This window comes from Pristis pectinata, chromosome 15 (assembly GCF_009764475.1).
Source record: "Pristis pectinata isolate sPriPec2 chromosome 15, sPriPec2.1.pri, whole genome shotgun sequence".
NCBI classification, from domain to species: Eukaryota; Metazoa; Chordata; class Chondrichthyes; order Rhinopristiformes; family Pristidae; genus Pristis; species Pristis pectinata.
Window position 1 is genome coordinate 31,958,151 of NC_067419.1, and position 15,998 is coordinate 31,974,148.

A 15,998-nucleotide genomic window follows, 5' to 3' on the forward strand; every position below is an offset into this window, starting at 1 on the left:
TTCGAAGAAAAATAGGGAAGGGAAACAAATTCAAGCCTTGCCAGGAGGCTTATAAAATGAATAAATAAGTAAATAACCTAAAGTTGTTTGTTCCAGTTTCCTAACTCTTAACACAGAGGAGGGAGTGCTGCCAACTGAGTTGACACTGTTGACATGATAATTCTGTTTGAGTTTGCTTGGGGAATTCATTAGATGGACCATTAGATATGCTCACTGGACGACCCAGATACATGACATTCATCAATCTTTCATTAAAGCTGTACCCTCCAGGCAGGAACTAGAAAGGAAATTCCAGGGGAAATTTTCATAAATGAAAATTCCACTGAGTTTGGAGATTCCAATCTGCAACATCAGATAAAATGGAAGGAACAGGGAGGTTAAAAGTAAAGTGTAAGAAACAGATGAAAGTAAATGAAAGATTCAAATTTGAATTTGCACAACACAGAATTATCCTTAATTGTTTAAATAATACCTTACGCAAAATAGTATAAAGAAAAGTTAATATCTGTATTTACAATTTACAACATAATCTTTGTATGTCTGGTGATATCAAGAGAAATAAATGTGTCAACTGCTTTTAGTGTAATTTTTATTAGGGTTCAGGACACCTGTCATTTCCATTTCCTGAAATGTAAAACTGAACCCTGAAGCTGAACTTTTTCCTTTCACATCCATCGCACTGATCACATTTATCCTCTCAGAGTTGGGACACATCTCTGGAAAATATCAAAAGCCAAGGAAGTTCTTGCCAAGATAATTAATTCCAAGATAATTAATGTGACTTGTAGTTTTTAGAAAATTGCCTTCCACCCATCACACAAACAGAACCAACTCTTTCTCAAGCAAGCACAAATGCTCTCGCTCTCTACAAGGATCTGAACTTCCAGCCAGCCAGGATCAGCAGTTGTTTATGAATTGAATAGATTTCAACATTGGCATTGGAATTGAGATTTCTGTGAATTTTCAAATTTTAAGAAGGAGGAACCTTCTCCTTGTTGCAAAACTGTGTAGTGTACGGAAATGTATTGCACAGAAAATCACAAAATGGTTCCAGCATGGTAGAAGGCCACTTGGCCCATTAATTCCACACTGGCTTAATGTAACAACAATCTAGCCAGCCCTACTTCCCCATCCTTTTCTCACAGCCCTACAAATTTTTCTTTTGGATACTTCTTCAGCTCCCCTTTTGAATGTGATAATTGAATCTGCTTCCACTTCTACCCCTGGGAGATCTGGTGCAAAAGCAATTTTCCTCAAGTCACTTCTGGTTCTTTTGCCCAGCAACTTTGTTTTATGTAAAATAAAAACAGAAAATGCTGGAAACACTCAGCAGGTCAGGCCACATCTGTGGAAAGAGAAACAGAGCTAATGTCTCAGGTCGAAGACCCTTTGTCAGAAATCAAGGCAAGACAGACAGACGAAAATCCTACCGGAGAGTAAAGTAAAGCTTCTTCGGGTTAGGCATTCCTGGAAAAGAAGTGACAGTGATTTCAACCAGTAAGCAAAAATCAAGATTTTTTTCAATTTTTGTTTTGATTTTTTAAAATTTTCATTTTATGTACCCTAGTTTGTGACCCCCACCACCAATGGGAGCAGTTTCTCTCCATCTAGCCTGTTAATAGCCTTTATGATTTTAAATGCCTCTGTTGGATCTCCCCACAACCTTCTCTGCTACAAAGAAGAACAAATTCAGCTTGTCCAGTCTATCCAAAAAACAAAAGACTCCAGTCCCTGGATCAGTTTGGTAAATCGTTTTTGCACCTTCTCCAATGTCTTCAAATCTCTCCTAAAGTGTGGCCATTAGAACCAAGCACAATCCTCAAGTTGTGACAATGAGTGCTTTATAAAGGATCATCATGACTTCCTTGCTCTTTTCCTCTAATACAAAGTCCAGGATCTTGCATGCTTTTTAACCACTTTCTTAAGCAGCGCTGCTACTTACAAATGCACATAGAACCCATATCAGGCTGTTTTATCACCCCTCTCAGAATTGTCCACCTAGTTTATATTGTCTTAGTTTATTCTCACTCTTCCTACAAAATGTAACACATTATATTCCATCTGCCACAATCCACCTATTCCAACAGCCTGAGTATACATCTTCTTGAAGTCTACTGAGCTCCTTAGAGTCCACCACCATGCCAAATATTTTGCCAGCTGCAAATCTGGAAATTGTGCCCTGTGCACCCAATCCAAATCATCAGTATATATTATGAAATGCAGTAGTTCAAATACCAACTCCTGAGGAACTCCACTTGCACTAGCCTCTAGTCTGAAAAAAACCTTTCACTTTTCCTGAGTTCTGATGAAGTCTCTCTGACCTGAAACATACACTCAGTTTCGCTTCTCACCGATGCAGCCTGACCTGCTGAGTATGTCCAGTATTTTCTGATTTTCTTTCACTTTTCCTGTTTTGTTTCTTACTACTTAGCTAATTTCCTATTGATGCTGCTGTAGCCCCTTTAGTTCCAAGGTTTCCAACCTTGACAAGAAGTCTGTTATGTGGTACCTTATCAAATATCTTTTGGAACTCCACAAATACCAGATTAACTGCATGTCCCTCAGCGATCCTTTTTATTCTTTCATCAAAAAACAACTACATATAGTTAAATATCCTTTGCCTTTAACAATCTGTGCCAGCTTTCTCTAATCAATCCACATTTGTTCTAATGACTGTCAATTCTGTCCCTATTGTTTTGACAATTTTTCCCACCACTAGGCCAACCTGTAGTTGCTGCGCTTATCCCTACATTTTTGAACAAATATATAAAATTTGCAATTTTCCACTCCTCAGGCAACACATCTGGATCTGAAGATGTTTGGAAGACTATGGCCAGAGCTGCTGCAATTTCCTCACCTACCTGGTTTGCAACCCACCTGGTCCAGGTGATCTATCCACTGTATATGCAGCTAGCCTTCTTTGTACCTCCTCTTTATCAATTTTCTGGCCTATCCAGAGCCTACTACCAAATGACAATTGGGTGAACAATTTATGAATGTCTTAGCTCTGAATTTCTTTAGCAATTTCTTCAGCATCAGGGTGAGGTTGGACCAAGCTACCCCTCTGCTATAGCGGCAAGACCACTTCCAGTCAGCTATGGAGTTTTCTGATTGTCTGCACGTCTGCGTTACAGTAAACTCATTATGAGGTTGTCTTGAATCCATGATTACTGCTTCCATTTCTTCTGGGTATAAGGTAGACTTGTTGATGGCATCAGCTCCTGAAAGCAGAAGAGCTTTACTTTGAAATCTGGACAACTGGAGTGGGGTTTAGTAGGTACACAGATGTACATAGTCTTAACAGATTGTATTTTGTTGTTAAAATGTCAAAGCTAACAGCATTAATAAAGGATAAATCTGATAGCATTGTCATTCAACAAAAAAGTCTACAAGTTGCTTTTACTCAACTCCACAGTGCATTCTTAATCTGACTTTGTCACTAGACTTGACACTGAAATCACATTAGAATTAGAATCAGAATCAGGTTTATTATCACTGACATTTGTTGTGAAATCTGTTGTTTTGTGGCAGCAGTACAGTGCAAGACCAAAATTACTATAAGTTACAAAAATAAATAAATAGTACAAAAGAGGAATAATGAGGTAGTGTTCGTGGGTTCATGGACTGTTCAGAAATCTGATGAAAGAGGGGAAGAAGCTGTTCCTGAAATGTTGAGTGTGGGTCTTCAGGTTCCTGTACCTCCTCCCCGATGGTAGTAATGTGAAGAGGGCATGTCCCAGATGGTGAGGGTCCTTAACAATGGATGCCACCATCTTGAAGCACCGCCTCTTGAAGATGTCCTCGACGGCAGGGAGGGTTGTGCCCGTGATGGAGCTGGCTGAGTCTACAACCCTCTGCAGCTTCTTTCGATCCTGCACATTGGAACCTCCATACCAGGCGGTGATGCGAACAGTCAGAATGCTCTCCACCGTACATCTGTACAAATTTGCAAGAGTCTTTGGTAACAGACCAAATCTCCTCAAACTGCTAATGAAGTAGAGCTGCTGGCATGCCTTCTTCATGATTGCATCAATGTGTTGGCCCGACTGGTGTGTGTTCTCCCAAATTCCCCTTCCTGAAGTCCACAATCAATTCCTTGGTCTTGCTGATGTTGAGTGTGAGGTTTTTGTTGCAACACCACTCAACCAGCCGATCTATCTCACTCCTGTACGCCTCCTCATTGCCATCTAAGAACAGCCGAAAAAGGCCAGGGCTAGTGAATGTGGGTCTTTAATAGAGTAGTAACAACATTTGTTTTTCAACCTCTCTGTAGTGAAAGATTAATTTGCATAGTATCTCATTCCCTCAAGTTTCTAATGTGGATGTTTGTTAAAATTATTTATTTTTAGTTTTGTTATCTGTATAAATCTTTCACTTCATCTAATCTGTAAATTTCAATCTTTATTTTGTTTCCTGTACAATGACTTGGATGCAATTTATATCTTTTTTTACTTCCTGTTTCACAGTCTCCTAACCTCAGTGAGGAATCTTCAGTTTAATGGGTTAAAATAACCTTCCTGCTACTTCTCACTGCTCACAGGCACTATGCAGAGGACTGCACATTTGTGCTAATGCAAGAGGGGGAATCTTCACCAACAGGCCTGCAGAATGTTTCTGGGAATAGTCTGTGAGGAGAATGTTGAAAGCTGATGGCAGAATTATCATTCAAACGTAGGTTATTTGTTTTACATCCTTACCCTAACGTGCATTCTCTACACCCGGGCTCTGCCTGACTATTCGCACCCACACCCCACTCCACGGCTCACTGTGAGGATATTGTCGTTTGAGTTTGCCGCTTCCTGTTTGCTTGCAATAGATTCAGAACCAAAGTGAAAGCGATCAATAGCGACAACAAAGCCAGAGTTTGAACACTCGAATTCATGGCTCACGCAGACGAGCAGCCTGCATACGCGCTGAGATCTCTGCATTCAGAAGAAGTTAGTTTTGTTAGATTTGTTAATCTGACCCAGCGCACCGCAAGACCCTGGTGGATCGATTTTAATGCACGTCCTCAGAATTATGATGACATTGCACCGGGAGGCACTCTGCACATGTGCACCTATCGCAGTAAGTACAAGCAAAGATCTTTAAAGCAGTTGACCTTAATGAGAATTATGTGACGGTGCTCTGTGCTCGTGTGAGGCTGACAGACCTTCCCGGAACCGCAGAGGTGAACTGCTGAACTCCCTGATATTCCTCTCCTCCCCTCCTCCTCCCCTCCAGCTCTGAAACCACTTGCTTCCCGCAGGACACTCCTTAAAGGGGCAGGCCAGTCATGATTTTCATTCGAATTTTGCATATTTACGGGCAATACCTGAGGGTATGAGATATTTATTTGAATTTTTGATTTGAGAAAAGGCCGATTTTAGCCATAATGAAACGAGAAAATGATGGAAACTGTCAGCAGATCGGGCAGCATCTGTGGAAATACGTTTCAGGTCTGAGACCCTTTATCAGGACAGAGAGAGAGAGAAAACACGTTTTTAGCAGCAGAGAAGGTGGATGGGTAGAACAAATGGGAATATCTCTGATAGAGTAAGACTAATTGAGTTAATGTGGCAATTAGAATAAGATAATGCTTTGCATTTTTTTATGTTATTAATAGCAAGGCTGTGGGACATGCCCAGCAGGCTAGAGTGTATCAATGGAAAGAGAAAAAGTGAGCCTAAATCACAGAGAGATGACTGACAGAACTGGCCAGTTCTGATACAGGAAACAAAGGAAAGAGTAATACACAAAAAGCACAGGAGGAACTCAGCAGGTCAGGCAGCATCTAGGGAGGGAAATAAACAGTCGATGTTTTGGGTTGAGACCCTTCGTCAGGACTGGAAAGGAAGAGGGCAGAAGCCAGAATAAGAAGGTGGGGGGAGGGGGAGGAGCACACGCAGGCAGGGGATAGGTGAGTTCAGGTGATGGGCAAGTCCAGGTGAGAGGGGGGAAGGTAGGTGGATGGGAAGGGGGAAGATGTATTAAACTGAGAGGTGATAGGTAGAAGAGGCAAAGGGCTGAAGAAGAAGGAATCTGGTAGGAGAGGGCAGTGGCCCATGAAGTGAAGGATGGGGGAGGGGAGGAGATGGGCAGGTCATCAAGGTGGGGGAAGGGAGCCACAGGAATGAGGGAAGACTAGGGAGAGGAGGGGAGGGGAGAGGAGGGGAGGGGGAAGAAAGAGAAGGGGTGGGGTTACCAGAAGTTAGAGAAATCAATGTTGAGGAAAGAGTAAGTTACCTAAATTTGGAGAAGCCCAGAAGGCTGCAAGGTGCCCAAATCGAAGGTGAAGTGCTGTTCCTCAAGTTTGTGTGAGGCCTCATTATAAAAGTGCAGGTGGCCATAGGGTGGTCAGAATGGATGTGGGATTAATGTAGTAGGCAACCAGAACCTCAACTCCTATGGGCTGAATGCAGGTGCTCCACAAAGCAGAGGAACGGAGGGACCTTGGTATAAGAGTCCAAAGATCTCTGAAGGTGACAGCACAGATAGGGTGGTGAAGAAGGCATGTGGGATAACAGCCTTAATTATCCAGGGTATAGACTATAAGGCTCAAGGACAGCTTCTACCCCATGGTTATAAGACTATTGAATGGTCCACTAGTACAATAAGACAGTCTTTTGACCTCACAATCTACCTCGCCATGGCCTTGCACATTGTCTGCCTGCACTGCACTTTCTCTGTAACTGTAACACTATATTCTACATTCTGTTGTTGCTTTTCTCTTGTACCACCTGGATGTTTTGAAATGATCTGTATGGATGCCATGCAAAACAAAGTTTCTTCACTGTACCTTGGTACATGTGACAACAATAAACCAATTACCAATAAGAACAGGGAGGTTATGGAACAACTTTACAGAACATTGGTTGGGTCACTGCTGGAATATGTGCACAGTGCTGGTCACCTCACTATAGGACGGAGAGGATGTTGATTGGGATGGAGCATTTCTGAATCAGAATCAGATTTATTATCACTGACTTAGATGACATGAAATGTGTTGTTTTGCGGCAGCAGTACAGTGCAAAGACATAAAATTACTAATAATTACAAAAATAAATAAATAGTGCAAAATAAAGGAATAATGAGGTAGTGTTCATGGGTTCATGGACTGTTCAGGACTCTGATGGCGGAGTCACTTTGAATCAGAGACTGGCTGGGCTGCATTTGTTTTCCTTGGAGCAGAGGTGGCTGATGGGGGATTTGACTGAAGTATAAATAACTATGAGGGTCATAGACAGGGTGGATGGTAGGAAACTTCTCCCCATAACAGAGATATCAAAAACTAGAGTGTATAGGTTAAGACTAAGGGTGAGGGAGAGGTTTAGGAGGGATCTGAGGAAGAATGTTTTACCCAGAGCGTGGTTAAATGTGGAACAAACTGCCTGAGTGAATGGTGGGAACAGGTACACTCACAACATTTGAGAAGTAACTAGACAACCACTTGAATTGACAAGCCTTAGAAGACTACAGGCCAATTGCTGGTAAATGGGATTATCGTAGGTGGGAACTTGACGGTCAGCAAGATCATGGTGGACTGACAGGCCTGTTTCTCTAACTCTGGTACTCTATCGTTCTAGAATGAATTCAAAGCACTGACATTCAACTTGAATCCAATGGAGATGATCAAAATTGTGCATGTTGTTATTGGTTTATGTCTATGGCTAACACAGCCTATCTGATTAGGAGAGAATTATGTTAACAATATTCAGCCTCAACACATTTGCCTCTGCTGTGCTGTACTTATGGCGAGTTTGTGGAAATACATCTGAGGTGGGTCTTGTAACTTCCAAAAGCATCAACACTGCCTTACGGAGACACAAGAGAGTCAGCACGGCCTTGTTTCAGCTACCACATTAGCACCACATTATCACAGGTGCTGTAATAGAAGTGCCACATAAATAAAGTGGACACTTCCCTCCTTTTGCCAGCTTGAATTGAGAATTAATTTGTTAAAGTACAATGATTCCATTTAACACTAGCAAGTGCTAGAAAATACATGTATATAGATGACGGTGAAGTTGATAGTGATGCCTACTGGAGAAGAGTCACTGACAATCTGGGTCCACACATGAAAAATTGCCATGCAAGTCATGTGGATTATGCAACAGTAGTGGAGAAGGGTACTTCATTGTGTTAATGTTGGAACTCGCCCCAGAAAGGCTGGTGGAACACAATGCAGAATAAAGTGAAACTGGGTCATGGACAAGATCAAATTTCTACTGAGATAAAATGGCAATGCACAGCTTCCAGTCTTTGGTTCTCATTCTACTCCAGCATCATTGGATGTCCTTCTAAAGCACATTATAGCTCATTGTCTTTCCTACATTGAATGGAAGCAGTCACTTTACAGCTGTTTTGAAATGATAATTGAAACCTGCTAATTTAAGACCTGATCCTGAGAATATTAATGAATAAATGTGACAAGACTGTGATAAAAGCTCAGATTTTGATAGGGCAACCATGCAAAGCATTGACTTGCACTGATCTGACAGATGAGTTTTTGTACTTGGATGTTTTCACTTTTATAAAGGTTACTGTTGGATGCAGAGAGAGCAATTTATTTGAGCACCAGTGGTTGTCCATGTCAGTGATTTTGCTTTTGATGCCCAGTTCGTACAGAGAGCAGTTCCATAATGGACAAGTACAAACATGTAGCTGAAAATCAAAAAAAAATTGCACAATCTGAAAATATTTTTTTAACCAAAATCTGCTTCTAAAAAACAAAAAAATTCTAATGAACTTTTTCGTTTTTTAGAAAAAGTTCTAACTCTGTTTCACTTCCCAGATATGTGGCCGAGCATTACCAGCGTTTTCTGTTTTTATTCAACAAGCATGTAACTGCTGGTCTGTAACAAACTGCACAGCACCAGGAGCCTTGGACAACACTGCAGCATCACTAATGAAACAAAATTATGGTGTACTTATAGCCGGTATCCATGAAAATAATGGTAGGTATCATGTGAACTGTTGGATGCTGTCAACACATTCCATTAGTTGATACCTGTTTTTTTTTCAGCTCATCCTTGGGTTTTTCGAGATGCAAACACTGGGGATAAATTGCTTATAAATAACGATGAGATTTATTTTCCAACATCTGCATTATACGATGGAAACAAACCCATTTATCTTCCTATTTACATCACATTTCCAGGCAAGTACAGCACACATGGCTTCGGACTTGTTGAACTCACATACACAAATCATAATGTCTCTGGCATCAGATCTGTAATTAGATCTTACTCCCTTCGTTTAACTACAGAAGCTTCTGAATTATCAGGATGCCTTGCTTGATTGCTAAACCCTACTATTATTTCTTATTTGCAAATAGGATTTTCTCAAACTATTAACAGTCTTGAGGGAAATTCATTAATTAACTTTTTTTTGAAGATTGGTTTGCCACATTTCTCCATCATGTTACAAATATCTCATTGCTGTTCACTGATGATCAAGCTGATTGAGCATGTGTACAATTTAACTATACAGAATGTAATATCACAGACTGTAATCTGTTAGCTGGTCTCACACCAAAGTCAGTCTGGGGACTGAGAGTGACCTCAATGCTCCTGTCTAGGGAAGGACAGGCAGCCAGATTCTGCACCTAGTTACTGTTCAATAGGATAGATGAGCATTATATCATTAAAAATCCCAATACTGGAAAATTGTCCAGTCACGTTCGTAGATTCAGAACAAAAATAATTTTAACATAGTCCATTCTGTCTCCACAGTCTGGACCAGGATCGCTTACTACCAGCTGAAAAAATGTGACCAATCCTACTTTATTTCCCAGATCTATCAGCTGCAATTCATCCCAAAAACATCAATATTCAGGTGACATCGCAAGGGAGTTTTATTATTAATCTTTTGGATAACAGCACCATTCAGGCAGATTTCAGACAGTAAAAGATTTCCCATAAAAGAGAAACATTCAGACCACTGACAGGAGCGATTGACATCCCATGAAGTCTTTCTATCAGGTGTAGGTTCATAGTTAGCTCAATGTCATTGGTAATCTCATTTGACTCAAATGTATTAACTAGGGATAGAATTTCCATGGAGCTATTCCCAACTCTAATTATGGGGGAAGATTACCAGGAGTGCAAGAGAAACAGCACAAATTGCAGAATGTGCAAAAAAATCCTGTCAAGAGGAAAATTCTTTTCACTCAACCTGTCCACTTATCTGGAAAGAATCTGTGCTCATCACTGGAATCTAATCACCAACAAATAATGACCAGAAACATTGTAAAATCAGCAAGATTTGTTATCTCTCTAGTCCAAAGTAATTGGATAGAATACAACAATCCTCCAAATAGTAACTTTATTGCTGTGTCCTAACTCGATGTAAATCACAATTTGAGTCTAGACCTAAAACATTGTTATATTTATCTCTTTCAAGCACTTGTTGCGAATGTCCACTATTTTCTCTTTTTAGCTCAGCAGTGCATTTGTTATTTGCAGTTAATATAGCTGTTGGGTCTAGGGTTTTGACAGGATCCATATTTTTAATTTGCTATACATCGTGTCAGAAGTTAGTTGCTAAAACATTGCAAATAAGTTACTTTCATTCCGGTGTGAATAATGAACTTTTTCTTTACAGTGTATTCACTGAAGGATTGTTGCTTGCAATGTATTCGCAAACATGTGAAGTTGGAAGACTACATAAAGTTGGAAATTCCACAGTCATTGCAAACTGATCTTAAAAATTCTCCACATCTGCTAAGGGAGATTAAAAACTTGAGCACTCGCTACAGAAACAGCTAACAACTTAAACATTGCTAGTATTGCTTGTGTGCTATTTCCATTTCCATTTGCCTGCATTTCTACCTTGCGTTAGCTTTGTAAACCTGTACAGCTATTCATTATTATTCCTTCGTTAAAGTACGGCTTGACTTCTTCCCTTTCTCTTGAATTTCTATGTTTTTACCAGTTTGAAGAATTATTCAATATTTAATGGGACACTTAAAGAATTATTTTCCAATATATAGTTACAAAATTAGGGATTTATTAGTGGAGGAGATGCTAATTTTATTCTGCCACTATAAAATTGATGGAAGATCTTATGCATTAATTATGAGCATAAAAATAGTTAGTTTGTAAAACAGGACATAATTGTATTTGTCTTTCAAATCAGGATGAAATTAATTGCCCCCTTCCATAAGTAATGGTTAAGAATGGAATGCAATAACAATGAAAAATCTCATGCTCTGCTTCATAGCCAATAAGTTATTAATGTGCAGTTTAAAAATCAATACACTGACCAGCAAGTCAAATAATTCTAATCTTTAAAACAAAGAGTTAAGAGCCACCTCACAATTATAGGTCTGGATATTTTCCATCCCTCTGCCCCTGTGTTCCTACTAAATGGTGATTAATAAAGTGCACCCAAAATATAGTAGGCCAGGTCATTAGAGCATCCTGACTGCTATTGAAGAATAGCAGCTTGGAAGGTTTAAGAACCAAAGGACAAACGGGAGGCCTTGTGAATGATGCTGTTTGATTTATGGTGTCACCTTTATTGTCCCTGTCTTCCTTGGGCTGATCTGAGGCAGTCTCGTGCACAAGCCCCATTGTCAATTTCTTTGGACTCTCCTGAAAGAGACCTTTCTGATTCAGACAGATGAAAATGAAGTGAGAGGTCCAGGAATGCATTTCTACAGCTACGTTGCCTGTCCTTGCACTGACCTAGATGTCTCAGGAATTGTGGACATTGCAAGTGAGCTATAGGACTAACAGAACATGTGTTGCCCCATTTTCCTTTCCGTACAACTAAAGAAATAAGAATTTCCTGGATACAAAGGGGAAAATATGATAAGATATTTTGGGGGATAAATATTACTCTGACAATAATAATTGACCTTTATCTCATAAGATAGTGAACACATAAAGCAATTGTTTTATTGATTGTTCTTGACTCACTCTTCAGTTTGTCATCAGAATCAGTTGTTATATGTAAGTTTGAACGTCTTTGTTGTCTCTGCATGGTTTGTTATTTCTGAGAATTTACACTACTCGGTTTTTGAACACTCAGCAGCTCAGGCAGCATCAGTGGAAAGAAAAATAGAGTTACTGTTTCAGATGTGGGATAGGGAGTAAGCAAGTTAGCTTTACGTTGCAGTAAAGGTGGTGGAGGGTTATCTGATAGATTAATGGAGGTGGTAAGAGAGAACATTTTAGGTCGGACATCTTCCGATGGAACTGGGAAAATGAGAAAACAAGTTTGGCTTAAGTGGCTGAGTGAGGGGTGGATAGGACAAAGAGTGAGGCCAAGGTTGCAGTAGTGATAAGTGGTTGATGATGCATCTGGCTGAAAGATTAATGAGGGCAATTAGAGAGAGAGGGAGAAAATAAACAAAGTGACATGTAAGAACTATGAAATGCAGGTCAGGGCTGTATATGTTACCTCTTTTTCTCTTCCCTCAAATGCTGCCTGACCTGTTGAGTGTTTTCAGTTTTTCCTGTTTTCATTTCAGACTTCCAGCATCTGCAGTTTTCTGATTTTCATTTCCTATTGATTTTGGGATTGTTCAATCTTGGACTCTAGAAAAATGTTATTCATCATTAAATAAGCTCAATATAAATGATCTATTATCTCATTATTATGTTCGCTACATGAATAGGTGCACTGGCATGTGGAACAGCATGGGAATAGGGCATTCTGACATTCTATATTTGAATGTTATAGAACCATAGAACCATACAGCACAAAACAGGCCCTTTGGCCCACCATGTTGTGCCGTCCATCAGACCACCCTCACACTACCTAACCCCTTCCTCCCTCGTATGCCCCCGTCCCACACTCCTCCATATGCCTAACCAACAAGCTCTTGAACCTGTTCAATGTATCTGCCTCCACCACCACCCCAGGCAGTGCATTCCATGCACCAACCACTCTCTGGGTGAAGAACCTCCCTCTGACATCTCCCCTGAACCTCCCACCCATAACCTTAAAGCCATGACCTCTCGTCTTGAGCATTGGTGCCTTGGGAAGGAGGCGCTGACTGTCTACTCTATCTATTCCTCTCAATATTTTATATACCTCTGTCATGTCTCCTCTCATCCTCCTCCTTTCCAGTGAATAGAGCCCTAGCACCTTAAGCCTCTCCTCATATTCAATACTCTCCAATCCAGGCAGCATCCTGGTAGATCTCCTCTGCACCCTCTCCAATGCCTCCACATCCTTCCTATAATGAGGTGACCAGAACTGAACACAGTACTCTAAGTGTGGCCTAACTAGAGTTTTGTAAAGCTGCATCATCACCTCGCGGCTCTTAAACTCAATCCCGCGACTTATGAAAGCCAACAGCCCATTGGCCTTCTTAACTGCTCTTTCCACCTGTGAGGCAACTTTCAATGAACTGTGAATATGAACCCCCAGATCCCTCTGCTCCTCCACACTGCCAAGTACCTTGCCATTCACCCAGTACTCTGCCCTGGAGTTTGTCCTTCCAAAGTGTACCACCTCACACTTCTCCGGATTGAACTCCATCTGCCACTTGTCAGCCCAGCTCTGCATCCTATCAATATCCCTCTGTAAGCTCTGACAGCCCTCCACACTATCCACAACACCGCCTATCTTAGTGTCGTCCGCAAACTTACTAACCCAGCCCTCCATTCCCTCATCTAAGTCATCTATAAATATCACAAAAAGTAGAGATCCCAGAACCGATCCCTGCGGGACACCACTAGTCACTGCCTTCCAATCCGAGGGCACTCCTTCCACCACAACCCTCTGCTTTCTACATGCAAGCCAATTCCTAATCCACACAGCCAAGCTTCCTTGGATCCCTTGGCCTCTGACCTTCTGAAGAAGCCTACCATGAGGAACCTTATCAAATGCCTTACTAAAATCCATGTAAACCACATCCACTACACTGCCCTCATCAATCTTCCTGGTCACCCCCTCAAAGAACTCTATCAGGCTTGTGAGGCAAGATCTTCCCTTCACAAAGCCATGCTGGCTGTCCCGAATCAGTCCATGATTCTCAAGGTGTTTGTAAATCCTATCCCTTAGAATCCTTTCTAACAGCTTACCGACCACAGACGTGAGACTCACCGGTCTATAATTCCCTGGCCTATTCCTATTACCTTTTTTGAACAAGGGGACAACATTTGCAACCCTCCAATCCTCCGGCACCACCCCCGTAGACAACGAGGACGCAAAGATCCTTACCAGCGGTTCAGCAATCTCCTCCCTAGCCTCTCGAAGCAGCCTGGGGAAAATCCCATCAGGCCCCGGAGATTTATCTGTCTTAATATTATTTAACAACTTCAACACATCCTCTCTCTTGATATCAACAACCTTGAGAACATTACCCCTACCAGCACTCCCTTCCGTATCATCAAGACCCCTCTCCCTGGTGAATACCGAAGAGAAGTACTCATTGAGAACTTCTCCCACTTCCGCCGCCTCCAGGCAAATTCTCCCACCTTTGTCCTTAATCGGACCTACCTTCACCCTAGCCATCCTCCTACCCTTCACGTACTTGAAAAAGGCCTTGGGATTTTCCTTAACCCTACTAGCCAAAGCCTTTTCATGTCCCCTTCTAGCTCTCCTCAGCCCTTTCTTAAGTTCCTTCCTCGCTACCCTATATTCCTCACGGGCCCTGTCTGAACCTTGCTGCTTATACCTCACATATGCTACCTTCTTCTCCCTAACAAGTCGTTCCACCTCTCTTGTCACCCACGGTTCCTTCACCCTGCCATTCCTTCTCTGCCTCACCGTGACATATTTATCCCTAACATCCTGCATAAGCTCCCTGAACATCAACCACATCTCCATGGTACATTTTCCTTCAAAAAGGACATCCCAATTTACACTCCCAAGTTCTCTCCTTATAGCCTCGTAGTTCGCCCTTCCCCAATTGAAAAACCTCTTGTCCTCTTTGCATCTGCACCTGTCCCTGTCCATGACAATTTTAAAGGTTATGGAGTAATGGTCACTGTCCCCCAAATGCTCACCCACCAATAGATCCTTCACCTGTCCCGGTTCATTTCCTAAAACTAGATCTAACATGGCATTCCCTCTAGTCGGCCTGTCAACATACTGTGTCAGGAATCCCTCCTGGACACTTAACAAAATATAGATTTTGGATTTTCACATATCTGCATTCTTCATGTGATCGCTTTAATCTGAATTCCAAGCACACTTGACACAAAGCCAAATTACGTGTATGAAGTTCTCTCCCACCCCAAACAATAATAACATATTAATAAAGCATACTTAATGCTGTAAAAGGTGCAACATAAGAATCTTAAAAAATGACCCAGCATTGCACAAGGACAAATGACCAAAAGCCAGGTGAAGAGATAGATTTTAAGATGCATCCTAAAGGTAGAGGGACTGAGAGATTTAGGGAGGGAATCCCAGAAATGCAGAAGTGCAAAGATCGGAAAATTATGGGTTGATTACCAAGGTAGGGATGAGCAAGGCAATGATGAAATTTGAAGCACATATCAATACAGCATAACAACAAAACAATTACAAACTTCAATGCATGTTAGGCTAGATTTTGTTGAATAATGTCAGTGGTTCCGAAGAGAACTGCTGTTGTTTAGCCTTTAAGAGACAAGAAGTATGGGAACTGCATATGTGCTGTCAAACATGGATGTCCCAGACATACTTGGGATAATGTTGTTTCTTTGCCATCTGACATGACTGACACAGTGCTACTGACTCTGGAATACCTTATGTTGATGTACAATGGGTGCTGGCTTCACACTTTCAATCAATATGTGGGATATCAAAATGAAGTTGTGTTGAGGAAATTTACATTTTTAAATGCAGCAAACTAACATTTTCTCTTTCACCTACAGAACATGAAACATGACGTGACCCTGAGATCAAAATTGTGTTCAAGCAGAAAATGTTGCTCGTTTTTCAAATAAAATGTGTTTAAGTAATAAAAGGAGCAATTCTTATTGTCTAGAATCTGCAGATGAATATCTGTGAATATTGCAGCGTATTGCAGTAAAATAAACAAGAACAATTAAATGGGATTCACTGCATTTATA

At 41.1% G+C, this 15,998-nt stretch overlaps 1 protein-coding gene across 2 annotated transcripts; it reads left to right on the plus strand.

Moving 5' to 3' along the window:
* The first annotated feature begins 4,519 nt into the window (after window positions 1-4,519).
* On the plus strand, window positions 4,520-12,641 carry vhll (von Hippel-Lindau tumor suppressor like). Of its 2 annotated transcripts, XM_052029947.1 has the most exons (4): window positions 4,520-4,671; window positions 4,817-5,067; window positions 9,005-9,139; window positions 10,585-12,641. In XM_052029947.1, the coding sequence occupies exons 2-4, from the start codon at window positions 4,881-4,883 to the stop codon at window positions 10,746-10,748; spliced, it is 486 nt and encodes a 161-aa protein (XP_051885907.1). In that variant the 5' UTR covers window positions 4,520-4,671; window positions 4,817-4,880; the 3' UTR covers window positions 10,749-12,641. The 2 variants fall into 2 exon arrangements, with proteins under 2 accessions (XP_051885907.1, XP_051885906.1); XM_052029946.1 differs by having other exon boundaries at window positions 4,520-5,067.
* Window positions 12,642-15,998: the final 3,357 nt, after the last annotated feature.

Bases quoted from the DNA above. Each gene is read 5' to 3' on its own strand.
- vhll (XM_052029946.1), top strand. From the start codon at position 4,881: ATGGCTCACGCAGACGAGCAGCCTGCATACGCGCTGAGATCTCTGCAT. The intron at 5,068-9,004 runs GTAAGTACAAGC...TTTTTTTTTCAG, and splicing joins GCACATGTGCACCTATCGCA to CTCATCCTTGGGTTTTTCGA. The intron at 9,140-10,584 runs GCAAGTACAGCA...TTTTCTTTACAG, and splicing joins TATTTACATCACATTTCCAG to TGTATTCACTGAAGGATTGT.